Raw genomic sequence first — 27,405 nt, forward strand, 5'->3', positions numbered from 1 at the left:
GGAATCATTGATTGGCTGCATCCTGCATGCCCCCTATTGGGGACTGAGCCCACAACCTGGGCATGTACCTTTGAGTGGAATCGAACCAGGAACCCTTGAGTCCACAGGCTGACGCTCTATACACCCAGCAAAACCAGCTAGGGCAAAACGTTTTGTTTTTATTGGCAAAATAAGCCAATCAATTTGAACACTCTAGCTAACTGACACTGTACTATGAATCAGTCTTTTTTGCACTTGGGTGGCACATGCAGAGTCTTTCGAAGCCTGATCATATCTATGTAGGCTAATCCAGATTCCTCGAGTTCACACTATGATTCATAAACTTGTGAGATCCAGCCCAAAAAGCCTGCCAATTTGCTAACAAAGTTGCCACATGAAACACTAGAATGCAGTTAACAATTCACACCTGAGGCTTATTAAGCATTTAAAAAAAAAATGGCCCTGACTGGTTTGGCTCAGTGGATAGAACTTCGGCCTGCGGACTGAAAGGTCCTGGTTCATTCCAGTCAGGGGCATGTACCTTGGTTGCAGGCATATCCCTGGTAGGGAGTGTGCAGGAGTCAGCTGATGGATATTTCTCTCTCTTTGATGTTTCTGGCTCTCTATCCCTCTCCCTTCCTCTCTGTAAAAAATCAATAAAACATATTAAAAAACAAAAAATGGCCCTAGTCAGTTTGGCTCAGTGGATAGAGCGCCGGCCTGAGGACTGAAGGGTCCCAGGTTTGATTCAAGTCAAGGGCACATGTCTGGACTGCGGGCTCGGTCCCCAGTAGGGGCCATGCAGGAGGCAGCTCATCAATGATGTTTCTATCTCTCTCTCCCTCTCCCTTCTTCTCTGAAATCAATAAAAATATATAAAAATAAAAAAATGCCTTAGAATTCTTCTCCAGGCTATAAAATTGTTACTTTCTATCCAAAATCCTGGGCAAAAAGTGTTGTAATATTTTTACCTTGTCAAAAGCTTTCATATATTTGGGGAAAGAGAGAGAAAATTACTTTTTTGAATAAAGGTTTTAATTAGAAAACAAAAAAGCCACCAGAAATAATCATCTTTCGTATAGTATATTTATAGGCATGAATAACTTGTGAGATGTACATTTTGAAGTTTCAATCCATAACTTATAACATTTACTATAGTAATGACAAGACAGCAGGTCATCACTTTACAACATTACACATGAGTGAATTTGACTTACAAATAAAATATTTACAACCTACATTTACAAAACGACATTGTGTGCATACAAAATGAATAACTGCTGAAAATTTTAAAAATAATAAGACAACTAAAACCCAGAAGATACACTTAAGGCAGACCAGCAAGACACTGAAATAATTAAGGCTGTGGAATTCTTCTGCACCTTGAAAATATAGAGCTATTTATCAATACTGTGGAGTGATTTTTAAACCAATTATTAACAAGCCTGATGAAAGTATGAACTTATATGTATATGTGTAATGGTCCCTATGGGGAAACCTGTCCACTTATGGAGAAGGCCCTTTTATCTGAATAGCCAGAGAAGCCACCCCAAAAGACTTGGTGGGGAGGGGTCACTCAAAACCAAGAGGTGCCAGTGCAGTTTGCAAACCAACTGTTAATAATTCAAATATAAAGGTACTTCTGACTCCATGTAAGCATAATATCCTAAGCAATGGCCCCATTATGCTTCAGGCTTTGTTGATTTGGTTTTGTGGACTTCAAGACTGCGAATAATTCCTAATTGAGTAGAATCTAACTCTACCCACCAGCCCTAATGATTTTGAATGGCCCTGAATCGTTTTCCAATAGAAAAACTGACCCATCTGGGCTGTCTTCAAATGGATAGATTTCTGCATATGAGCAATAACATATACATATATATTATACACTATATACATGTACAGATGTACATATATCCGTATTTTCTAACAGTTTGCACTTTGATCACTACTGTTCTCTGACTAGGATCTCACTCTAAAGAGGATGTTTAGTTTTTTCAGTCTTCACATTTGTCTTAACTACAGTTTCACTCACTTTCCCCATAGAGTAGGCTGAAGTTTGGCAGAAACAGAGGTAAAAGCACCAGGGTAAAAAAAGATCAAACATAGAGATGACAGATATGGCTTAAGTTAGTAAGAGAATATGTACGTTTGTTAACTTCAAATTCATAACCACAGTCCTTGAGATCATGGTAACAGTTTCCATAGTACTCCTGGATGTGGATTCATTTCTTGAAAGAAGTCAGGCATGATGGAACTCTTATTCTAGCTATTCTTGGGCTAGCAAGTTAGGTTGCTTAAATTAAGCCTCCAGAGTTGGGACTCCGATAATTTTATTTGCACGTTTTTCTACCACCCTCCATTTTCTCAGCTATTATCACTATCCAAAATAAGTTATGTGAATAAGCAGTTAATCTTGAACATTTGAATAGAAACTAAATCTGACCACAGTTTAGAATCTCCCAGCAAACAGGCTGACAGGGAAACACAATAGCCTATGAGTACTATTGCAGGCTTTCCGCAAATATCCCTCGAAGATGAAAATTTGCCTTAGAGTAATTGCTTTTTAACTTCTACATATATTAAAAGTGATGGCCCTGGCCGGTTTGGCTTAGTGGATGAGCGTCGGCCTGTGGACTGGAGGGTCCTGGGTTCGATTCAGGTCAAGGGCACATGCCTGGGTTTCGGGCTCGGTCTCCAGTGGGGTGGGGGGAGAGTGCAGGAGACAGCGCATCAATGATTCTTTCTCATCATTGATGTTTCCATTTCTCTCCCTCTCCCTTCCTCTCTGAAATCAATAAAAATATATTTTTTAAAAAGTGATGAAGAAAATACGGCCTATGATACCTCTGTGTTCTATTTCTGTATAGGTTTCTCACATGAATATTTTCTAATGTGTAGTCTGTGAACAAAATGCAGTGCCTTTTAATCCTCTAGAGTTAATGAAACAACCAGAGCCTTAGAGTGTTTATAAAATGAATACGAACATAGTAGCTTCCCTTAGTGGAGTATGTGATCCCGAGATTTTAAATAGTTAAGAAAAACCATAATACAAATGAAGCCACTGAAAGCTCACATACTGTGTTTGCCTAGCCTGGACTCCACAGAGATGCTCCATGGGAGAGAAAGAAATAGGTCAACATTCCCCCAAACTGAGCAAGGGATGGTATTTGCACATTTGCCCCGCTGCAGAGACCCCTTATGTGTGAAATATTCCCTCCTCTATCAAATTCATGGGGCAAAGTTTTAGTTAATTCACAGAAATAACCTCCATCTGGTTTATAATATATTTGCTTTCTAATTCTCTAATGGGGACATATTCTCACAGATGTACATTTCCATGCTCTTTCACATGAGAAAAAAGTGATGACTAACTCATGGCACCAAATCATAAAGGCTATGAGAAAGCAAATATGCTCCTGAAAAAACGAATTATCTTAAAAAAAAGAAAGATTCAAGATTTTCCTTCCCCAAACCAACAGTTCTATTCATTTCTACACCTGCACATTTAACTTGTTTCTGTAGCAGATGACAGTGAGACTCTGAAGAGTGAGGTGTAAAATCAGACAATATTTTCTTCTCACTTCTGCCCTCCCAGTGAGGAAAGTGACTGTCTGGGGTCTTCTCTGCCAATTTTCCCAGAGTGCAAAGCTCTCTGAGAGGAGAGAGTAGCGGTTGCTTTGGAGGGCATCTTACTCGTGTGTCTGCCATAAGAAATACTGAAGAAGACAGCTTACTGACATGAGACTTCAACCAGTTCTTCCTAACCTTTTTCTGTAGACAAGCTTTTAAATGATCAAAATTACAGGCCAAGACCAAATAACATAGATAAAGAGCACTTAGTACTTCCAGTTAAAATCACTTGATGTAATTTAACCTCATGGGTTTGCAAAAGGTATCTAAAGACACGAATATTGAAAAATTGGAATGTTCAAAGTTCCTATCAATAAAATTCTTAGCACTGGCAGTGTGTAGCACTTTAAAAAAAATCAAGGTATTTTCTAGACATCCCAACTAAGGTATTCTTCCAACATTCCTATGAAATTAACGTCTACCCTCTTTCCCCCTAACTTTCTAACAGTGGGGACAGTTGGGCCAAATAAAAACAAAGACTTTCTGTAAGAAAGGATGAATCAGGAACAGCTGAGGTTGTAACTCAAGAATTCCTAGGCTCACCCTATATTCAGATGTTTTCATTTAAAAGATATTATAAAGTGAAGAAAAATGCTGCAATATCAGTCACTCTAAATACAATGAACTTCTTTATCTCCCATCCTCCCCTCTGAAAGGCACTACCATTATAAAGGCTTTGTGAGTCACAAAGCAGTGAAGCCAGCTTTTCCCCTCCTCCTCTCCCCCAAGAGTGATATGGCTGTGAGAGACCCGAAGGACACTGCCAACACCACGATTTTTTAAAAAAATGTTCCCACATTCAGCTGTAAGTGGATATAAATCTATTTAATCTGAAACAATTGTAAAAGATGCAGTAAATCATTATGCCTTTTAAAAATTATTATGAGTTGTCCCTGATCTTTCCCTTTTTTCTCCATCCCACCTTTACAAAACAAACCAAACAAAAACCCCAAACCCTATGCAATGAATATAAGCCAAGCAAGAAGCCTGTGACTTTAACCAACATTTATATTTTTTCCCAGTTCAACTAGAAGTTCACTTTCACTAATTCCTCATTAAGTTTTGATTTCAAGGACCACTGTTTTAGAGAAGTGGACTAATTAGAGAAACGGACTATTTTCTCTCCTTTCCACTTTTCTGTTATTCGAAGGACTAAATATATCTCCCAAAACAGGTACAAGGAAGTGATCCCTGGCCCCTCATCTCTCACCTAAAGTCCATTTCCCAGTCCTGTTCTGGGACTCCGTGTTACTTCCAACTCGCTGTGGAGAATTCTTGAACCAGGATCGCTACCTCATCACAGTTGGGAGGAGCCAGAAACTTTGCAGACAGGGGGCGTCCCTGTGAGTTTCCTTCAGTTGCCAAACTAGATAAACGATACCCTCTTCCTCTTGGGGCCTCTATTAAACTTACTCTACTCTAATGATTGTACTTTGGCTCGAGTTAACACAACCACACTACTTTTCATGCCTGTGTCCTTTCCCTTCCGGCTCCTCACTTCCCCAAGTGCCCTTGGGGAGGGGGAATTCCATGCAATTTCATGTCTGAATCCTCCCCACCCCGCTGTAAAAGCTGATGCAAAAGCTTTGGCTCTAACATCCTGTCAACCGCCCTCCCCACAGCACGATTCCACTGATGCTCTCCTGTGCAGCCCGTGCACCATTGTCCTGGGCCCTGCCCTTCTTAAGCAGAAACTCGGCTTGTCTCCTGCTTGGTCATCAACACTCGGAATGACTCAGCAGGGGCTCTTTCGTCGCCATCCGGGGTGGACAGAACGGAACTTGCCAGGCCATATATATGGATATTTGGAATCCCCAGTGCCCGCACTCTATCTCACGATGAGCGCAGGGACCAGGCTTTCTTCTTTTACGCTATGTCTCACAATAAAGACATGTTTACGAAAAGAGTTTTCGGTAAATTGTTTCACATTTTAAAATATCATGTCACATAGCATTTGTATATACATTCGTTTTTAAGTGAAGACTATGGAGGGTTCATCAAGGGAGCGCTCTGAGGAAGGGACCCTTGACGGCCCAGGCCATTCAAAAACTAGGAAACGAACACAGTCGGAGTCGGTTTCCACATATTTGGTTAATCCTGAAAATACGAAGTGCTATCTAGTCTTATTGCTTATACTTTCTACTCATTTATTAATTTATAATCTTGGATGGGATGAAGTGGAGGGTAGATGAGGAAGTTGACTTTGAAATCAGTGGGAAGGAATGATGAGTATTTTTAATTCTACCTTTCCACTGTGCAGATCAGTGTTTTTATATATTAAAGTTCAGGCTTATGTCCACCCTTCTTTTTCACTTAGATAGGTTTGTAGTTCTGTTTATCCTTCGTCAGCTCCCTGCTTGCACTTCTGAGCTGCATGATTTCAATGTTCTCAATCCTACTCTAGGACAGAAGCAATGCCATTAAACCTGATTTGGACAAATATGTGACTTAAATATTTAAAATATTGTTTGCATAACCACAAGTTTCAAAACATGTTCCAGAAAACAAAGAGTGGATCATGTACAAACACAAAAACAAAAACGTTTTCCAAAACAAAAAATAGAAAAAACAAAACATGAAATGCCCAGGTTTAATTGTTCTTCCACTAGCAGAACAAAGGGCAGTTAATAGTCATCTGATAAGGAGAATATACACCAGAAAGCAGCATCGGCCTCAAAGTGCAATTAGTCCTTTTAGTCTCAGGAAACATTGGCGGCTGAGTGGTGGTAGGTATTGCAATCGCAGTTAAAACTCAATGCTCTATTAGGCTGATGTATCGGGTTTTATTCCATGGCTTCAAAAAGGACTTGGGACCAGGCCTTTACAAGGCCTATATATGGCTGCCTCCTTTTGGTGAGCACCCCTTAGCTTCCACAAGGGGTAGGAAATCAAGTAGGCCAGCTTTCTGGGGACTGCATTCTACAGTTGTAGAGGTCAGCAGAAAGCGGTGGTACAGTGTTCAGAGAAATTGTAGGAAAGGTTTCTATTTGCCCTTTTGTATGAACCTGTTATATTCGCTATCAATTTCAAAGCAAGTGTAGACATAAAAGCAGCCTACAACTCTTACTGTATATGGACTGATTTTCCGGCAGGCTTTCCTGCCAGATGAACTCTGAGCTGCCAGTGAATTGGGGAGTAGCATTTCCTATACAGAACCTACGCGAGTCAAATGCCTGTGACTGAGAGGAAGGCCTTCTCACCCACAGATTGCCAAGGGGTAGCTGCTTTCTCTTCATGCACAGGTTCTGGTAAAAGATTTCTATACAAGATGTATAAAATGCTCTAAAAAACTCGTCATCTAATTGTGCTTAGTCAAAACAATGTAATGCTTCGGTAAAGAAATCACTGTCCTAACTGGAGCACTCAAAGTTACTTATGCTGATTTCATATAGACCTCTACATTATAAAACTCTGAATTCGGAATGGGACATAGTTCACTGTATGTGTAGATGGTTCCTATAAAGAAACTATATCTAAGGAATCTAAATCACACTAGTTGGCATACATGACATCTCTGTTAAACAGAACTTTTGGCTTAAAATTTCAGCCAAGGCAGAGAAACCTTTTACACTCACGACAGTGAGCTGAAGTTTTGTCCAGTTACCCACTCTCTTTGGAACACACAATTAATATTCTGTATCAGCTAGTATTCTTGTTATCCTTGCCCCTCTTTGTAATACTCTCTGTGACTTTCTCCTCCTTTGTCTCTTCCGAATGGCCTTGTGGAAAGCCCTGGATGTAGGGTGATTTTTCTGCTGCTCAGACCCTGAATAACCACTGACGAGGTTTAAGAGGGACTATCTCTCAGTCCAGAGAACTGCACGGAGTGAAATAATGAACAGAATTATTTACAGCACATTCAGTCTTGCTTTGGTTCACACTGCACTTCCATGTGAAACCTCCAGGGCTGGGACACGGCTACGTCCCTTGGTTTACCCTGTTGACGATGTAGCTCTTGACATTGGGAATGGGCCGCACATCGTTCTGATGCTTGCGGCGTTCTATGAAGCACGCCAGGCGGGAGGTGTCCAGAGGGATCTTGGAGTAGCTGCCATTGTGGGGCTGCAGCCACGGATGCTGCAGGCAGGTGGCTGCCGTGGGCCGCCTCCGGAAGTCTTCCTGTAGGATCACATTGATGAAATCTCTGGCGGCATTGCTCACGCCACAGAAGTATTCATGGGGGAAGCTGAAGTCCACCCGACACACATTGATACACGTCTCTTCTTTGCTCTCATCCAGGAAGGGGGAGACCCCACTCAGCATGACATACGTCAGAACCCCAATGCTCCAGATGTCCGTGCCCAGGGACACAGGGATGCCTTGGATCACTTCCGGGGCAGCAAACTCAGGGTTGCCCAGCAGGTGGTGGATGTGGAAGTGACCTGAGATCTGGACAGCATCCTCCAAGTCGATGAGCTTCACTCGAGGCACTGGAATCCGCAGGTCAATGAGCAGGTTTTCAGGCTGAGGAGATAGTTCCAAGGAGGCGGGGAAAAGAGAAGGCAAGTTCAGCTCTCTGTTTGACTATCAGTAGGACTCCATTAGTTCAAGCACAGCTCTGCTATCCTATATAATAAAAGGCTAATATGCAAATCGACCGAACAGCAGAACGACCGATCGCTATGATGCTCACTGACCACCAGGGGGCAGGTGCTCAATGCAGCAGCTGCCCCCTGGTGGTCAGTGTGCTCCCACAGGGGGAGCACCACTCAGCCAGAAGCTGGGCTCACAGCTGGAGAGCACAGCAGTGGTGGCGGGAGCCTCTCCCGCTTCCGTGGCACCCCTATGGATGTCCGACTGATGGCTTAGCCATCAGTCAGACAACCCCTGAGGGCTCCCAGACTGTGAGAGGGGCAGGCCGGGCTGAGGGACACCCTCCCCCCAACCCCCAGTGCATGAATTTCGTGCACCGGGCCTCTAGTATTTTGATAAAGCCTATAGTGTACGGGACATTCCCTCTGCAAAGCACATAGGAGGCTTCAAACTAAGCTTAAATGGGGGTGGGAGGTCTTTTGACATGGAAAATCATGTTTTCATAGGTATCCCTTACTTCTGCAGTGAATCAAGTGAAGAAATAAATTATTCATTTTGGAGAACAGGGCCTTTCTTGAGCACCATGGAAAAGTTGACATTTATTTGCTTCCTTCTACAAAGTTAGAAGTAGTGGTTAAAGCTTGCCTACCTTCCCTCGCCCCAAATGTCATTGTGAACTCACGAAAAACACATTTAAATTGTGTGATAACCTAGTTTCTGTTTAATATTCAGAAGGGTTCCAATCTAAGTAAATAAAAATGAATTAGAATTAACATCCCTCAAGGATCATGATTGGCAGGTTGGACTATCCTGCAGGGGTGGCTGTTTCTTATTACCTTGATGTCCAAATGGGCCACCCTACAGTTGTGAAGGTACTGCAGTGCTTCCATGATGTCTCGGATATAGAAGGCCACCTTTTCTTCCATCAGCTCGTCATGATTCATAAGGTAGTCCAGGAGCCGGCCATCATCCATCCTGAAAGTAGGGAGGAAGAGGCAAAGGAACTATGTTTGTAAAGAAACAAAGAAATAACACACATACAAATCTGTAAGATCTTTCCTACCCCCTGTTATAGAGATCAAAGTGGTCATACAGGCATATTTTATCCAGAGTTTAGTTAGAACTAAAACGAACAAACAAATAAATAAGCAAACAAGTAAATAAAATTACAAATGTGGTGTGCTTCAGGGAAGACATCTGTATAACCTTGTTTAAGACACATTCTGTTCGGTTAACTTTTAAAATTGCTCATGGCCAAAAAGATCCAACTCCAAGGCCCTTTGAGAGGTTAGGTTGTAAAATAGAGAAGTCTTCAGAGAGAGAGATTGGAAGCTATCTCAGCAATATCTGATTATCTGGAACCTGGTGGCTACAAGCAGACCCACAGGCTTTTATTTGTTTCCTTCTACAAAGTCAGAGTGGTTAAAGCTTGCCTACCTTCTCTCACCCCAAATGGCATTGTGAACTCACACACAAAAAATTTAAATTGTGGCAGCCTAGTTTCTGTTTAATATTCATAAAGATTCTAATATAAGTAAATAAATGAATTAGAATTGACACCCCTCAAGGATTTTTATTTGTCAAGTTTTAGTTGGGGAAAACCAGGAAGTAGGCAAAGTTTTTCTTTGGCATTCTTGACCCTCTTTTGAAACCTTTGCCTTTTACTAGAAGCAACTTTTCAACCTTAAAAACTGTGACTGAGAACAAGGTAGGAGGAACCAGGCAGACCCTGATTTGAATCCTGATTCTGCCACTTGCAGGCTGGGAGCTTAGGGCAAGTCATTTAGTTCTCTGTGTTATGGTTACCTCATCTTTAAAGTGGGAATAATAATAACAACAACAACAATAATACCTACTTCATTACGAGGACTGTGCAGGGACCAAGTGAGACAATTATGAGGCATGTACACATAATTGGTAGTAATAGTAAGTGCTCAATAAATGCCAACTACTTTCTTTTATTAAAAAATATGTTTTTACTGATTTTTAGAGAGAGAGGAAGGAGAGGGAGAAAGAGATAGAAAAATCCACCAGCTGCCTCCAGCATGCCCCCTACTGGGGATCGAGCCTGAAACTGAATCGTACCGACGACCTCTTGGCGCTTGGGATGACATTCAACCACTGAGCCACTGGCCTGGCAATGTCACCTACTTCCAGGTACCTGTGCCCTCTTTAGCAAGGAGTGACCAGATGTCAGTTATGCTCTGTGCACTGGGCTCTTAAAAGCACATCCCCAGGAAATGCCCAGACAGAGAAGCGTGAGTAAGGATCAGCACAGCTGAAATGCCTTTGGCCCAGTTTCCATTTTCTTCTCCAGCTCCTTCCTTCCTACAGGTCTCTTCTGCACCCCTTGACAGGAGCAAAGGTTGGGAACAATGAAGACCTCCTTTGTCTTCCTTCCCTGACCCTGACAGGCATGGGGTGGGCGTGGTGAGTATGGAATGAAGTAGTTTTGGGCTTGTGAGATGCATCCCCCTGGACTTCTTGGAGCACGTAAGGGAGAAATTAACAGCAGCACTGCTCCGAGATCCGAAAGTCTCAGCCACCAAGTTCACATTTAGAGCTCTTGGATAATGCAGATGCCCAGGCCCTGCCATGTGGTTCTCAACCTTCCTAATGCCGCGCCCCTTTAATATAGTTCCTCATGTTGTGGTGACCCCCAACCATAAAATTATTTTCGTTGCTACTTCATAACTGTAATTTTGCTATTGTTATGAATCGTAATGTAAATATCTGATATGCAGGATGTATTTTCATTGTTTGCGACCCACAGGTTGAGAACCGCTGGACTAGAGGATTGGAACCTCAGGCATCTGCTTCAGTTGCCTGGTAGAGAAAAGCTCTACCAGCCATTTGGATGGTCACAGAAAGGGAGACCCACAGTCACAGCATAACCAAGATTTAGCACAGGAACTGCCTCTCACCTCAAGTCCAACCAAGTACCTTTCTAGGTTCTCACAGTAACTCTCTCCAAAATATGCATGTACCTACGAAATTGAAACCATTCATTTAGCTATTGGTCTTCCTCATTCAACGTAACTCATCATGGTCAAGAGCTACTTTTTTCATCTTTGTTCTCCCCACCCCGATTCAGGTCTACACAGTGGTTGGCACATAGTGAGTGCCCAGTACATGTTGATAAACTAGTTCAATTCACTCTTCATCTAGTTTAATCCCTGCAACATCTCTGAGAAGTGGGACTAATTCTTCAGACTTCACAGATGAGAACCCTGAGGTCCAGGAAGCCACATACACTGCCCCAAACACGGAGCTGGGGTTAGAGCCCAGTTTCTTCATTCCAAGGGCTCGTCTTTCCATCGCACCAAGAGCCTGGTGATTGACACCTTCCCTGGGATGGTGATCTGCAATCTGGAGGAGTAAAGGTTCTGGGTTGCTGTACCACCTTGGTATGCAAGTGATAATACCTTTTATCGGAAGTATAGGCAAATATTACATGTCACTTGTAAACAAAGATAATTCACTGTCCACAGAATTCACCTTTTGAGTTATGAAGCTCCCAAACAAACAGGTTAGGCTCAGAAAGGCTGTTTGTAAGTGCATTTGCTAAGTCCAAAGTGACAATCTACCAGCTACTGCATAGCTGTGTAAGTATCACAAAAGAGTTACCAATACTAACAATGTTGGTTTTGTTTCTTTTCAACCAAGTTACAAATTTAGCCTAAGATGTCTGCATTTGGGCTTTTTTTTAAAAAAATATTTTATTGATTTTTTACAGAGAGGAAGGGAGAGGGATAGAGAGTTAGAAACATCGATCAGCTGCCTCCTGCACACCTCCTACTGGGGATGTGCCCGAAACCAAGGTACATGCCCTTGACCGGAATCGAACCTGGGACCTTTCAGTCTGCAGGCCGATGCTCTATCCACTGAGCTAAACTGGTTAGGGCTGGGCTTTTTTTATTCATCATAAATAAATTTATGATAAGTTACTTCTGCAAACACCCCCATACGCATACAGCTACACCAACAATTTTCAACTTTTTTCATTTCATGGCACACATAAACTAACTACTAAAATTCTGCATAACACCAAAAATGTTTTTTTGCTCATCTGACAAAAAAATAAGTATAATTTTGATTCATTCACACTGGACAGCTACTGTTGTGTTGGTTGTTGTCAATTTTTTATTTGACAATCTAAGGGAAAAGAGATCAGTGCCCCTGACTAAATAGTCAGGTATTGCATGTTTTAAAATTCTTGCAGCACACCGGTTGAAAATCGCTGAGCTAGACCAAGAAGCACACAAGAGCAAGACTAAAATGACAGTTTTAAGCTGTAAGTGCAGGTGCTTCTCTACTGAACAGAGGTTCTGTGGAGCCGTACACAGCATTGGCCTTCAGTGCCAATGCCTGTCTCCTCCCCAGGCCGGGTCTCATCAGCACCAATCTGATAACATTTCTATGAGGGCTCAGCACTGCTGAAAGACTTTGTTTAGTCTCTGTAAAGTCTTTCTACAGCACACAGCATGCTCTCTGTCCTTAGCTTGGGGTAGTGGTGAGGAGAATGGGACCTCACTACTTTATCTGATGTCTTCTGTGGCCAAAATAGATGGTTGCCTGAGTCCCTAGGAAATCTGGAATGAGTGGGACATTTCGAAGCTAAGGTTCCACCCTTAAAGGGATTTCTTGGATGGTAGATGGGATGTGATGGCAGTGGATTGAGGCACAAACCTTCTCTCATTTCAACCCCAGCCCTGTCGATAAGCCTATTGTCCATCAGGTTTTTCTAAACTGCCCAGCTCAAGAGTCCACAACAGGAAGAAAATGAAAACTGAGTGAGAGAGATGTGGGTTTAAGTCCCAGCTTTTCCAATTCCTACCTTTAAGGAGCTTCCTTATCCTGGATTTTCTAAAAAATGGGAATAACATTTTTATAAACTGGAGGGCAGAGGGCATGTGCTATAGAACACTTCGTCACCTAAGACACTGTGTTAAAGACAACTGCCAGTAAATAACCCAAACAGCTGGGGACCACCTTAGGGAGACGACGCCTGTACTTACAGTTCCAGAATCAGGATGTAGGACGTGGGGGACTCGTAGGTGTCGTGGAGAGTGATGTACTGTGGGTGCTGCAGGTGCTGGAGGAGGGCGGCCTCATGGGCAGCCTGCTCTTTCTTCTTCATTTTTTTGCTGACGAATTTCACAGCAACATCTTTGCGGGTGGCTTTGTGGATGCACTTCTTCACTATGGAGAAACGGCCTCTGGGAAACAGAAGGGAGAAAGCATTTTGTCAAGATTCATTAGTCAACTGGGTACTATCTTATTCAAGGAAGTGTGATGTTTTCACTCAAGTGGTCAGATAGTAACATTTTATTAGGAATTCTATTTTCCTGTACTGTGGCCGCCCTGCCCCCTTTTGCAGGGGAATAGATTCCAAGACCCTCAGGGGATACTGAAACTGCAGACTGTACTGAACCCTACATATACCATGTTTTTTCCTATACATACTTACATTTTTTTCACGTAAAGGAAGCACTTTATGGCTTCTCTTTGGTGTGTCTGAATTGCTAGCATCACTACTCTTGAGCTTTGGGGCTATTATTAAGTAAAATAAGGGTTACTTGAACACAAGCACGGTGATACTACAACAGTTGATCTGATAACCCAGATGATGCCTAAGTGACTAATGGGCAGGGAGCGTACACAGCGTGGAGATGCCAGACAAAGGGGGTGATTCATGTATCGGGTGGGACGGAGTGGGATGGTGGGAGATCTCATCAAGCTACTCTAAACAGGGCATAATTTGAAACTTATAAATTGTTTATTTCTGGAATTTTCCATTTGATATTTTCAGACCACAGTTGACTATGGGTAAATGCAACTGTGGAAAGTGAAACCATGGATAAGGGGGGACACTGTATTTTTAATTACAATGTTACCATTCAGAAACACCATTTTTCCTTCCTTAGCATTTTAGGCTTCTTTGAGATGGAAAAATATTTTTCCGTCATTTTCAACATCAACCACAGGTTCAGTTTTCTTTTCTAAATAGACTATCTCTCTATACAAAAGGATATGCTAAGTGTCCGACTGTCCAACTGGTCACTATGATGTGCACTGACCACCAGGGGGCAGACGCTCAATGCAGGAGCTGCCCTGGCACGCACTGGCCATTTACAGTGAAAGGGCACCGTGGACCTGGTGCCCACAAAACAACACTTGGCTTCCTCCCATTGGGACATAGGCCCTGCCACCACCCCAGAGCGACACCCCACCAAATCACAGCCGACGCTGCTGAGACCCCATGGTATAAAATGCGGCCCACAGCCCAGCCCAGCCCAGAAACGGTCGCTGTGGGTGCCGGGTAATGACATCACAGAGCAACACCCAGCTTCCTCTCCCTAGCGACTAGCCTCCTTGGAGTTTCTTCAGCCCAGGAACACGACTTGCTTTATAGCCAGGTGGAAACATTTTACACTTTAACCAAATGTCTGTGAAGTGTTTTCCCATGCCTCATCTCATTTGATCCTCACAGAAGTCCTAGAATAGGTAGATAGGAGACTCAGAGGAATCCTATTTTCTTTTCATTAGCCGGAAAATGGAGATTTAGAAAGCTTAGAAACTTGACCCGACTGAAAAGAAGTAAGAAATGGTGGACCTTGAAAATGACTTCAGGTTTTCTCACTGTGCAGAATATAGTCAAACACTGCTGCAGTTAAATATTTTACCCTTTGTTCTTCCTGTGTGATCTACAATAATTTGCTTTGTGTTGATATTTACTGCTGTGTTGCTGACAATTACCTGAAAGAGAAGTTGGGGTGCTTCACTGGGCTGGAAAAAGTTTAGCTAAATCAGAAAGCAGGTCTAATTAAGCAAGTTTATCTATCTATATATAAAGCTCTTGCTGGCACCAATCACACGTGTTTGTTTTGATCTGTCCTTGTTGATGGTGAATTTGGTTGACACTTCTATTATAGAGAAAGGGCGAACAGCGATATTAAAATATTTCTTCTAATTAATTTCCTTTCAATGTGCACGAATCTGTGCACTGGGCTTCTAGTATTTCTATAAAATACAACGATAACAGTAACAATGTTAAAAGAGGAATTCTACTTGTAATATTTAAAAAACATTTTAAAGAGGCTATTTTTAATTTAATTTTATATTTATTATTTTTAAGGAAAATTTCTAATATACACAACAATAGAAAGGACGCTATATAGATGTTCTATGCACCTAGCAGCCCACTTCAATAATTATCAAGATTTTGCCAACCTTATTTCATCTATTCCTTTCCTGCCTTTTGCTTTTTTTGAAGTGTTTTAAGCAAAATTCATATAACATGTTATTTCACTCATTAATACTTCAGTTTGCATCTTTAATTGACAAAGACATTTAACAAGTATATAACCACCATTCTATTTTTACATCTACCAAAATTAACCGCACCTAAAATAAAGGAAATGTTTCCAGGGACAGCTGTAGCCCTATGGAGGGTAGTAAGAGAGTGAAGTAGAAGGAGGGGGGTGATCAGCAATGGAAGCAAAGAAAGAGAGGGTCAAAGAGGTGACAAGCCAGTGCCATCAAGGCTGGAGGTGCCCTAACCCATGAATAGAGGAGTGAACGGTCTGAAGAGTTCATTCCCTTAGCTGAAATGGATACATCCGACACCACCATGGCCATGACCAAGACTGTCCAACTGACTCCTTGACCTGGCTCTGTGCTCACCAAGCAACTTTCTGATAATAATTGTGGGGTTTTGTTTGTTTGTTTGTTTTTGCTATAGAGAATGTGCTAATCAATGAAACAAGTATCAGGCAAATATTAGTTGAATGCCTATTATATGCCAAACACCATTCTTGGCCCAGTGAGCAAGTATTTGGTCAAACTGGAAGTTCTATTTTACATCATATATTAACACATTGTCATTCTGTGAGTTTGAGTTGGATAAGGCAGTCCTTCCAGAGAACCTTGAGTACTGAGGACAGATCACCTGACTTTGTGGCCATGTCGAAGTCCTGCTGCCTTCATTTTTGTTTGTGTTGGTCAAAGTTATGCATCCCCATGGTTTACAGTCAGTTAGCTTTGTAAGGTTTGCTATTAAAAACAACAGTGTCCCATCATCCCACCATCTCAGTTTGTCCTCCCCCAGAGGCAGTTTAATATACAAGTTTAATATATTTTAGCTGATTATTTAGATGTTTGCTTCTGTGACTCTAAATACAGTATGTTTTGAGTGACTACTTGCTTTTTTCAGTTTTAGTTATCATCTGCTGACATCCCACTCTTTCCTCCCTCTGTCTCCACCCCACAGCCACTTTCCCCATCCCCTGTCTCCCAACAGAATTACATTGTTATCAATGTTTAGTATTTACATTCCTGGAACTACATCAGTGCTATTCACAACTGAACATCTAGTAAACTATGCATATCTTTCCTTTTTACAGTAGAATGCGTTCTTCAATCCGTTCCAACAGAGTGCAGGGAAAATACATTGAGACTTGTGCATCTCAAATGTGCTTATTCTACCCACATTTACTTGATTGCTAGTTTAGCTGAATAATTCTAGGTGGAAAAGAATTCATTTACAATTTTGAAGCACTTATTCTGTTGCCTTCTAACTTCTGCTGTAATGGATGATGTGAACTGTCAATGTCCAGAGCATCATAATCCCTAATCCCTGCTATATGTCCCTGATAAAGGCAGCTAGCCTTCTCCTCATTGAGATTTCCCTCACAGTCTGGCTCCTGTGGACCCCTTTGTGTGGTTCCTCTGGCCAGAAAGATGGGACTCCCTGAGGGTTAGCTTCCTGCATCATCAGAGAGCGCTGCATGAGTGCCCTTGGGGCCGAGCAGTGAGAGGAAGAAGTGTGTGTGGGGGATGCGACAGGGGAATTTCCCTGTGCTCCTCAGCTCAAAGGGACCCCTCGCCCTGTCTTTTGGCCAGAAAGGCAGCTTTCTCTCGGAGCACTTCCTCTCTGAGCATGCCACAGTGTCCTGATTTGGCTCACCTGTGGGGCAAAGGAGACAAGAACAAACAAATAGAAAACTCACAGCCACTGCCCTTGTCTTTTGTCAAGTGTTGACTTCCCCAATTTGCCTGTTTGTGTGTGTGTGTGTGTGTGTGTGTTTCCAGAATTCTCAAATAGTTGCTTTTTTTGTATTTTTCCCAGGAATTCTAGTTGTGATTCAGTGGGAGAGAAAGGCTACAATGGGCTTCCTCCATCTTGGCTCCTTGTAAGAATTGGGACTAAAGAGCTATTTGAAAGCTTTGAGAGTGGGTAAGAGCTGGGTCCTCGGCACCCAGCATGCATGCAGTCTCCTCACCGCCTGACTGGAGCAGGGATCTGCCCTCGCTGTGCTGGTGTCCCTGAGGACAGAGGCTGCCTGCTCTGCTCTCTCCAGAGGACAAGCCTCTGGCCTTCCGTGGGTGGAGGAGGACAATCACACAGCGGCCTGAAGCTGGGAGGAGATTGGAGCCACAGCTTTTCCTCACACAGAGTTCAGCCAATCCTTCCGACCTTAGCATCCTCTTCACACCTGTTTCCAGAGGTTTTGGGTGCTGCCGGCACCCAAACTTCTGGGGAACTCCGCTGTAACAAGGGCTCCCACTTGACCCCACGTCTGACTTGGATTGGGTTTTCTCAGGTTTCCCAGGTCATTTGCCACCCTCTCAACCTGTTTTTCTGCTTCTAATAGTTTATTGTTGTTATCTCTTCTTATAACATCCTTGTCCTTATGTTCCTGCTTTAAAAATTGTTTTACAATAGATTTAGTGAAGTCTTGGGAGGGAGTGAAAGGGTAGCCTGGTACTGCAACCCTCAAGCCGCGAGTTTGACATGCTTGCACCAGTCAGCATTCCCAGGGGATAACTCCCTGGCTTCCTTCAACGGCACTGGGGCCTAGATAGCTTATTTCCGGTTACTATGCCATGCTCTATGGATGGGCTATAGGAGTGAAGCTATTTCTTTTTGCACCATGATTTTTATAATATTCATTACCAGAGAGTGATTTTTAAAAAGATAGTCATGTATGCTTGGAATTCCAGGTGTAGCTGTGATGGAGAAAGTGGGCTCATGTTTATGGCCCTGGCACATATATCTTTCATGTGTCTCCTGTATCTACATGTTTTATTTCCATCCTAGTAACATACAGCATGTTTAAAAGATCTTCTGAAAATATGAGGACTATCTTAGGGCTACAGGAAACGTCGTAGGTTGTTGGAGATGTGATTTTTGAGAAACCACAGATGGCTTTTGTTACAGGATTCCAGGGCAGGAGGAATGGGAAAACTGAGACGGGAACGTTAAAACAAGGCCAAACAGTGTGGGCAATTTGCAGCCAGTTTGTAACTAAAAAGCTCTTATCTTCCCCAGCCAAGGACACGGAGCAAATGGTTAAAAAACCTCCCTAAGGAGAGAATGCAGGAAGGCAGGGGGAAAGGAGAAAGGGAAAAAAGGACCGGTTTACTCCCTAAGCAGAGGAGCCAGCAGTCTCGAGACTTGGCAAGATAAAGCTGCCAGGTGCTTCTCATGAATTCTGGGAAGGCCACGACAAAGTAAAAAGGGACTTTGAGAATGAATCTGTACCAAAATAGTCAGCAAAGGAATCTGAAACCGATAGACAGGACGGTATATAACCCCTTGGACCCCCACCCAACTTGCTCTTCAGATTAGCTGAGAGCCCTTCTGTGCTTCATAAGCCAAATGTATGCTTGCTTTGCTTTTTCAATAAAGGCACATGCTCTAATTGCTTTACTACATTGGCTTTTCACAACGCAGTCAAGGTCACTGGTATAAATTCATTTATATAAGAAGACAAGGATGGAGGTTGGAGACAGACCCCTCCCACTGACGCAGCGGGCTGTCCAGTACCACCTCCCTGGTGTCCTTGAGAGGTGTCGCTAATATTTTGAACAGATCAGAAAATTGATCTGCACTTTGAGAAATATCAAAACATCCATCTCTTCTAGCTAAATCAGGCCTTAGCCTAAGGCCATCAGCAGCTGGGGAGGAATTAACTGGGGCAGCCAGGTGATGGAACCCGTTTGACCTGCTCATAATTAGGGTCATAGCTAACTTCACAAACTTCAATATCACGGAGCAAACTAGATTTCAATCATGACTACAGCTTATTTTTGACAAAAATTGCTATGATGCAAAACAACAGAAGCTAGCAATCAAGCACAGGCTTAGAGTCAGGGAGCCCAGGATTTGAATCCTGGCTCTATGTTACTAGTGCGGGACCTTGAGGAAGTTACTCCCCCCACCACCTGCCCCCACCCCCCACCCCCGGGACTGAGTTTCCATTTACTGGAAGTTACTCAAACACTGTCCCAGTGTTCTAAGGATCAGATTGTACAACTTTTGTATACTATCTGCACAGTATCTGGAACACTACAGATACTCAATAAGATCATCATCATCAACAACACACAAATTTTCATCGGCCTTTTGTCAGAAATGTGGAGCTAAAGTTGTTTTTTGGTGAAAGGTGCTATAATAAAAGGCAGTGGTTTACATTGTGACCACTGCCTAAAACATGGGAATTTCAAACATTTTGGCTGTTTCCACAACCTCTGTCAAACCACCCCACTTAGGAAATTTTAGGCTTCATTGAGATTTGTCTGTCAGAGTTGGCCATGATGCTGATGGCCCATTGTCAGTGGGTGCTCTTTTTTTTATACATCCGGGGTGGTGGGTGACTTCCAAGATCCACTACCCACATGTTCTCACTTAGACCACCTGGGGACCAATGCATGCACAAGGGACAACCATTTTCATTCCTTTCCATCAACTATATTTTGGTACAGGTGATACATTATTTTCATTATTGTGTAAGAAGTCATACTTTATCCTTTTTGCTTTTGAAGACACACTTTTCTAACCAAAATATACAGAGAGAGAGAGAGAGAGAGAGAGAGAGAGAGAGAGAATGCATATGTGTGCAGCGAGAGAAAGAGAGGTGTGTGTGTGTGTGTGTGTGTGTGTGTGTGAGTGTGTGTGTGTGAGTGTGTGTAGGGTGATTGGACTAGAAAGGTCCACAAAACAATGGGTTTGACACATGGTCGTCCATAGAGACCTGAACCCAACAATTAGTATAATTAGTATAATTCTTCTCAAGAACTCATGGAACTTTTAATAAAAATTGACCACATACTACTCATAAAGCAAGTCCCAACAAAAATCAAAGAAACATATCTTACAGACCCGATTCTTCAACCACAATGCAATAAGTTACAATCAGTGACAAAAAGATAATTTGTAAAAATCTCATACATTTATAAATTTTAAAACATTTCTATTACAACTGGATCAAAGAAAAAAATCATAGGTGAAGGAAAAATCCTTAGGACTGAATGATAATGAAAATGCCGTATATGAACTGAGGAGATGTAGCTAAAATTGTACTTCGAAAAAAATGTTGAGCCTTAAATTCTTATGTTAGAAAAAAAGAAAGGCTGAGAGCTGACGAGTGAAGCCTCCCACTTAAGAAGTTAGAAAAAGAACAAGAGAAAATACACATAGGTGTCCTAATATTTTCTTTAGAGAGAAGGCATTTAATAAAAAATAAACAACAAAAGCTGGTCATTATTCTGATGGGATGTTGTTAAGTGCTCACGAATGAAGGAACAGAAAGTGGAGTCAGTACCTGCCAATTTCATTCAGCTCAGTATAAGCTGAATCAAAATTTTCCTTCCAAGAAATGGTGGCACCATCAGCAGCAGCATCTTTGGGAGAGAGAGAGAATCCATGGATGAGATTGAGGAAGTGACGAAGAATAACAAAAAGGCTAACAGAAAAGATCCAGCATCACCCAAAGCAACTCTCAGGACTAAACACACAGCCTAACTTGGTGGGAAAATGCCAGGCTTCCCCGACAGGCTCTTTATAAAACTCCCATCCCAGGGGAACCTGACGTGGCATCCAGACTCCCGCCCTGTGCCATCTACATCCGCACGGAAACTCGGGACGGTCCGGAATGGAGCTTCTGGATATGTTACTAATAAACAGTAGCTGGAAAAAAACTAAAGGGGAGAGAGGAAACTGCGCTAAAGGCCTAGCACAGCTGGTGAGGACTGGGGCGGTGGGGAGGACACAGCCAAGAGGGCACGGGAGGAATTACGGGGCCGGGAAAGGACAAAAGGGAAGGAACGTGCTCAAAACATTCTAAAGCCTGCCCTTCCTCACCCCGCTGTTCTCGAGCATCAATGAGCCCATCTTGTATATTGAATGACTTAGCTTAACCCCAAACACACGCCTGAGCAGAATCTTTGCAGCATTTCCTTATATGACGTGTTAATTCCCTGGCAATGATTCGCATACGTGTGAGCATGACACTACTGTGTATTTGTGTTGCCTCTGGGGACCAAGGTTCGCAAGAAGCAAAGCATGAGCGGTGGTCGTCCCTGAGCACAGCCCCTCGGAGGCGGAAGGTGCCTACACCCTGACATCTGAGGGAAGAGACCCAGGCCAAGGTTTCCCAGGGAGTAGCAGGCCCACCAGCGCAAGGCCAGTGGGAGGATGCTGAGCCAGCGGGAGCATTTCCGGCTTCAGCTGGGGGCCGGGCTGTCGTCTGAGACCCCAGGAGGTTTCTGGAGCCACTCTTAGATTCTGGGACTCCCTTAACCTAGAGAGACACGGATTCGTTGCCTTTTCAGTATAGAGACCTCCTCTCTCCACCCCAACACACCCAGCCCATTCCCCTGCACCGCCTCAAACCCCACTTCTCAAAAATCTCCTTAGGCCAACAAGTTTCCTCTGTCACAACGTCCTCGGGACCAAGGTGGCTTGGTGAGATCGTGAACAGGTGGACAAAGTAAGAGCCTTGTTTGTAAAACACTCATGTGCAGTTGGTTATATGTGTGTCTTCGTAATTATTCAGCACATCCACATAAAAATGAACCCACATGAGAAGAGGTGTTCTGGGAGGGTAGAGGGTGGGGAAATGATCAAATCCTCCCACCAGGTTGCTTTTCTCTCCCCATTTTAAATCGGGGAGTGGGGGTGTCCCTGATGTGTGAGGTACACTGCGCTGGCCAGTTCCCAGGGGAGAGGAGGGTTTGGTGTCCTGTCCTAGAAGAGGGGCAGGTAGCATCCACGTGACGCATGACATCTGCCTGCTCCTCTGGGTTCCTGGAGACACGCACAGCGCCCAGGGAGCTGCAGGTAAACCCGGGGGAGAAGAAGGGCAGAGATCTAACGTTTGCTCCCAGACATTTGAAATCACACTTTACGGAAACACCCTTCACCAGGCCTCTGGACTGTGACTTGGCTGAAGCCACGGAGCCAATCCAGGCCACCCGCTGGACAGCGGCTGCCACGCAATGGGCAGACAGTGTGGGTGAGCGTGCGGGGCGCCTGGCCTCCACCCACTGGGGTGCGGGGCGTGGTGGGACTCACCGTACTCTGGAAGTCGCACGAACTCCGAGGGCTCGCTGGGAAGGCTGATCCCCCAGGGGTTGCTGGCACTGACTCTGAACTGATAAGGGCTCCCGGGGCTGAGGTCTTCGATGACGAGGTAAGTGTCCAAGGTCGACGCTACCGACTGCTGCCAGGCCTGGGAACCTAGCGTGCGATTTCCGAGGAGAGAGAAAGAGAACAAGCCAGAGGGACATTGTTTCAAAGACCTTCAGCAAACAAAGAGAGGGAAATGGACACATTCCACTCAAAGGGCCGTTGTGGTCACTGTGTCTGGCTCTGAAAGCCTATGGCAGCTGTGGCGGATCTGGGTTCAATATCCTAGTGAGGCGTGTGGAGGCAACTGGCCTGCAGGTTCTGTCCGTGTCAGCTGTGCACGTGAGAGTGAGGAGACACATAGGTCATGCAGAAGTTACAGAGGAATGTGGGGCCGATTCTTCACGAGGTGTCAGGAAACATAACATAAAAGCAACAACGAGAAAACAGGGTTTGGAAATGGCAACAAAATAGAAATGAGCACGTATTGAGCACCACTTGCACCCGTGGGAGGCACCTTCCCCCCATTCTCTCACTTCACTTCCTCACTTAAATCCACAGAAACCCCAAGGTCAGGGGCATTCATCTCACTGTACAGATGAAGAAACCGGGACTTGGAGAGATTAGATGATTTTCCCAACTGACTAATGCTGCATAAATACGAACTTTGTGAAACGTGCCTGTCAGCTCAGCGGATTTGTGTGGAGTTGGGAGACACAAGAGTAAGCCGCCTGAGAAAGATGCAGAAATAAACAGCTTTAAACTGCATGGGCCCCGTTTACCAGGAGAGAGAAGAGTTAAAATAATAGGAGTAATGAAATGCATGATTTTGGTTCTGGGTGCAAGCATTACTTTCCATTGTAATTCATTGTGGGGCTCAGAGAAGTGTTGTTAACAATCAGCTCCCTGGCAACTTCTGATTTCAGCTAAGTAGGTGTCAGGCTCAGTTCTTAACAACTGCTGAAGAAATGCATGCACTTTAGCATGTAAATGTAACAAATTGAAAAATGGAACAATTTGTTAAAAAGTTACCATATATAATGATATATATAGGGTGACCCCAAAAAGTATACACACTTTAACAGCCGATAGTTCAATTTTGAAACTGAAAAGCACTTGATAAACACTGACTTTATAACTATCCAAAGGGTGTGTATACATTTTTAGGGGACACCCTATATCAGGGGTGGAGAACATCGGGCCCACGGCCAAGTAAGGCCCATAAAATCATTTGGTCTGGCCCTGCCAAGGCATTAGGGGTGAGTTAATTAAATGTTTGACCTAATATAGCAGGCTAATGTTTAAGTTGATAATTTTCTATGGCCCGAGAATGACGTTGTAAATATCCAAATGGCTCTTGGCAGAAGAAAGGTTCCCCACCCCTGCTGTATAGTGATCTCTACATTTATCAGGGGAGCGGGGTGGGTAAAGCTCAGCTCCTGCTCCCCTCCTGGTTGCTCTGGGAGAAAGATCACAGATTAGCAACCTGGAGACCTGGCTCTAACTCCAGCCTCCTGCTCCCTAACTCTCTTTAGGCCTTTGCCTCCTGGTCGGTGGAATGGGCGGGCTTGTCTGGGTCACTGGGTGTGCTGAGCAGGGCAGTGTGCGCGAAGGCACTTAGAAACCCGCCGTGATTTTGTGGAAAACCCGACTGGATGTTCGAGATCCGAGAAGGCGCTGCAGTCTGGTGCTGGGGCCATGGTGCCGCGTTGGGAGACACAAGAAGGAACAGCTGATGACGGGCACGGAGACCAATGGTGTTACGGCTCTGCAGGCCTCGTTACAAGGAGGAGAAGACACACAGGTGGCCCACCTTCCTCTCTGTACTCCACGGTGTAGCCGGAGATGGTGCAGTTGCCGGTGCTGCCGGGGGCAGCCAGCGCAGGATCACCGAGGTGCACCTCCGCTCCTGGGCGATGGGGCGGTTGGGGGCCGCGGGAACGCCTGCAGGACAGACAGGGTCCAGGGCTATTTCTGCAGAACCGGGTCGTTTACACCAGGGTTGAACGCCACCCAGGAAACGTCACCTAACCAGCATCTCACATTTTCCCTGTGATGTTCTCCACCTTCCCCAGGTCCGGCGGAGGCCCGGGAGGCGCGCCTGGCTGTTGGAAATTCTCCCCCACAGACAGCAAAAACTCGTTCTCTTCCTGTTTGCTGGAACTTTGCTTTGGAATTTTCACAATGGAACCCCCCTTCCCTCCCCGCACACCCCAGTTTTCAGGGAGCCCTGGTAATGCCGCCAGAAAATGCTTGACCCACACAAATCATAGAGATGAAGAGTAGGACAGCGCTGCCACGGGCTGGGGCAAGGAGGATGGGGAGTTATTTAACGGCTACAGTTTCAGTTTTGCAAGAGAAAACGAGTTCTGGAGCTTGGCTGCGCAACAGTGTGAATGGACTTCACACTACGGAACTGGACACCGGAAGTTGGTCAAGATGGTAAATGCTGTCATGTGCACCTTACGACAATAAGCATATGTTTAAAGCATAAAACACGTTTAACAGAGAGAGTCTGTACCTTGCACCTTCACCGTGGCGGACGTGGACGCGGTGCCGTGGTCATTGGCTGCTATGCACGTGTAAATCCCGCTGTCTTGAGGCATCAGATTACAGATCTTCAGGGTGATTTCTCCGGACTCACTAGGGAGACCAAAAGGAGGCCTCAAACGCCAATCAGGAGACAACTGACGGCGAAGGGCTGGCACCTGGTGTGCTGAGCGGACTCAGGCCCAAGGCGGGTCCAGTTCTGTTACCCGCCCTGGGTGACCGCCTCGCCTCCCTACATTCTCACTTCCTTTCAGGGGAAAAATTCTCACCATGCCTCTCTCTCAGGTTTGTTGTATGTGAGGGATAGGGATAGAAAAAAAAGAGCAAAACAAGATAAGAACTAAAGCATGGTTTGAAATCTATCAAGTCTTATACAAGCCCTGGCCCACAGTATGACTCATATTATTACCACCAGCAACTTTCTTCTAAAATATTTTCAGCCTCATGGATCCATAATGAATGGTACCCCCCAAAAATGGAAAGACTAAAGAATGAAAATGTTCCAGTATTTCAAATTCCACACATGGGACTCTCAAAATAACTACGTGAATTAAACAGAGCCAATTCCTCCACTAAAGGATAACTTTCCCCGTAGCCCACTCTGGGGTCCAGGACGGCACCTGGGAAAGCTGCAGAGAGGGCCACGCGCAGAAGTCCCAGTCAGCCCACTCTCCCCTGGCTCTGACAGACGTGGTGATCATGGTTCTCACCACACTCGCTCACACTAACCACTGAGATGTCAGGACCTGGCGGGCAGGCTCTGCTGGGAACACATTTCTCACACACACACACACACACACACACACACACACACACACACACACGAAGTTAATAGATGAAAGTATCTCCTCACTTGGAGGAGTCTTTCTTATGCATGGAGGGCTCGTTACTGCTTGCCCACCGTGAGCAGTAGTCCACAGGGAAGCTCATAATTAGTAGCAATAAATATGACCAGGAAGATGGGGGGAGGCACTGGGCCAGGTTTTGTTAAACACCCTTTTTGCATAGACGCATGCTGGGGCTGGATTTTCTGTGTTCTGTTGCACATTTTGGAGTGGGGCATTTTTTATTCTTGTAAGAAAATTGTCCTCAAGTAAATGGAGGAATTCAATACATTGCTCTTTCCCGGGCTCCTGAGGGGCACAGAGAACACTGGGGTGTCTAGATGTGAGGACCACCTTCCTGCAGGCCTGCAGCCTCCTCACTGCTCCTGGCACAGGTGCTCCTGGGCGTCCGTAGGGAAAGAGGATTGAAGGGGGTGAGTGTAAGTCAGCGACTGCCAAGCTCTTCGCCAGTGGGGCTCAGCCTGGACCTGAGAGAGTTTTTCTTTCTTTGTTTCATGTGGGTCCAGAATACAGTCTTTTGAACTGTCCTTTTAAAAAAAATATTTTAAAAAATATGTTCTTATTGATTTTTTTAGAGAGAGAGGAAGGGAGAGGGATAGAGAGAGACATAGATGAGAGAAAAACATCATTGCTCAGCTGCCTCCTGCATGCCCCCTACTGGGGAAGGATTGTACAACCTGGGCATGTGCCCTGACCAGGAATCAAACCAGTGACCTCTTGGTTCATGGATCGATGCTTAACCACTGAGCCACACTAGCTGGGCTGAACTGTTCATTTTGATCCTAGGTCTGTCTACACAACGCTGAGCAGTAGGTGAGTATGTGCTGGTCGTGACCCAGGTGTTCCTCAGGCTGAGGTTGGGCCTGAGCACACCGTTGTGAGAGGCCACTGCTGGGAGCCACACGTGCCTGACTCAGTCTCCCTCCCAATCACGGCCCAGTGTGTGCACTAGAACAGCCGCCAGGGCAGCCCTGCTCTGGGAGAAACTAAGTCACTGGAAGGGTAGCTGCACCCGGACGTGGCCTCTGGGTGCCGCGCGAGCACAACACGCTGTGGTGCTGCAGGGGGGGCTGGGGGGGAGGCGGGGGCAGGCCGCTTACCAGGAGGAGACGCTGTATGTGGCTGAGCTGCTGTCGGTGTCGAGGATGTTCTGGTCTGGCCCCTTCCAGGTGATGGTGGGCTTCGGCCGCCCGCAGACCTTGCACTGCAGTGTCACTGTGTCTCCAAGCAAGCAGGTCACATCCACCAAGGGCACAAGGAATTCTGGGGCCACTGCAGTCAAATGGACATAAATTCACGTCATTCGGAACTTGGAACAAAACAGCCACTTTACCACACCTGACTCTCATTTCCCACCCATGTTGCATAACGACTCAGATAACCTTCGCTTAACACTGTCGAGTCACCTGTGCCCCACGGAAAGGTATTTTAAAGGCAACAAGTGTTTATTGT

At 44.6% G+C, this 27,405-nt stretch overlaps 1 protein-coding gene across 1 annotated transcript in view; it reads right to left on the reverse strand.

Annotated features, from left to right (window-relative positions):
- Positions 1–7,371: 7,371 nt before the first annotated feature.
- LOC111826831 (kalirin-like) overlaps positions 7,372–27,405 on the reverse strand; it is a 109,355-nt gene continuing 89,321 nt past the window's right edge. Inside the window, 9 exon segments of the mRNA XM_023757347.1 lie at positions 7,372–8,076; positions 8,982–9,120; positions 13,164–13,364; positions 20,754–20,832; positions 22,505–22,669; positions 24,372–24,425; positions 24,428–24,502; positions 25,080–25,201; positions 27,054–27,225. Coding sequence (XP_023613115.1) covers positions 7,531–8,076; positions 8,982–9,120; positions 13,164–13,364; positions 20,754–20,832; positions 22,505–22,669; positions 24,372–24,425; positions 24,428–24,502; positions 25,080–25,201; positions 27,054–27,225 — 1,553 coding nt within the window. The 3' untranslated portion in view covers positions 7,372–7,530.

Source organism: Myotis lucifugus, unplaced genomic scaffold (genome assembly GCF_000147115.1).
Source record: "Myotis lucifugus unplaced genomic scaffold, Myoluc2.0 scaffold_105, whole genome shotgun sequence".
In the NCBI taxonomy this organism is placed as follows: Eukaryota; Metazoa; Chordata; class Mammalia; order Chiroptera; family Vespertilionidae; genus Myotis; species Myotis lucifugus.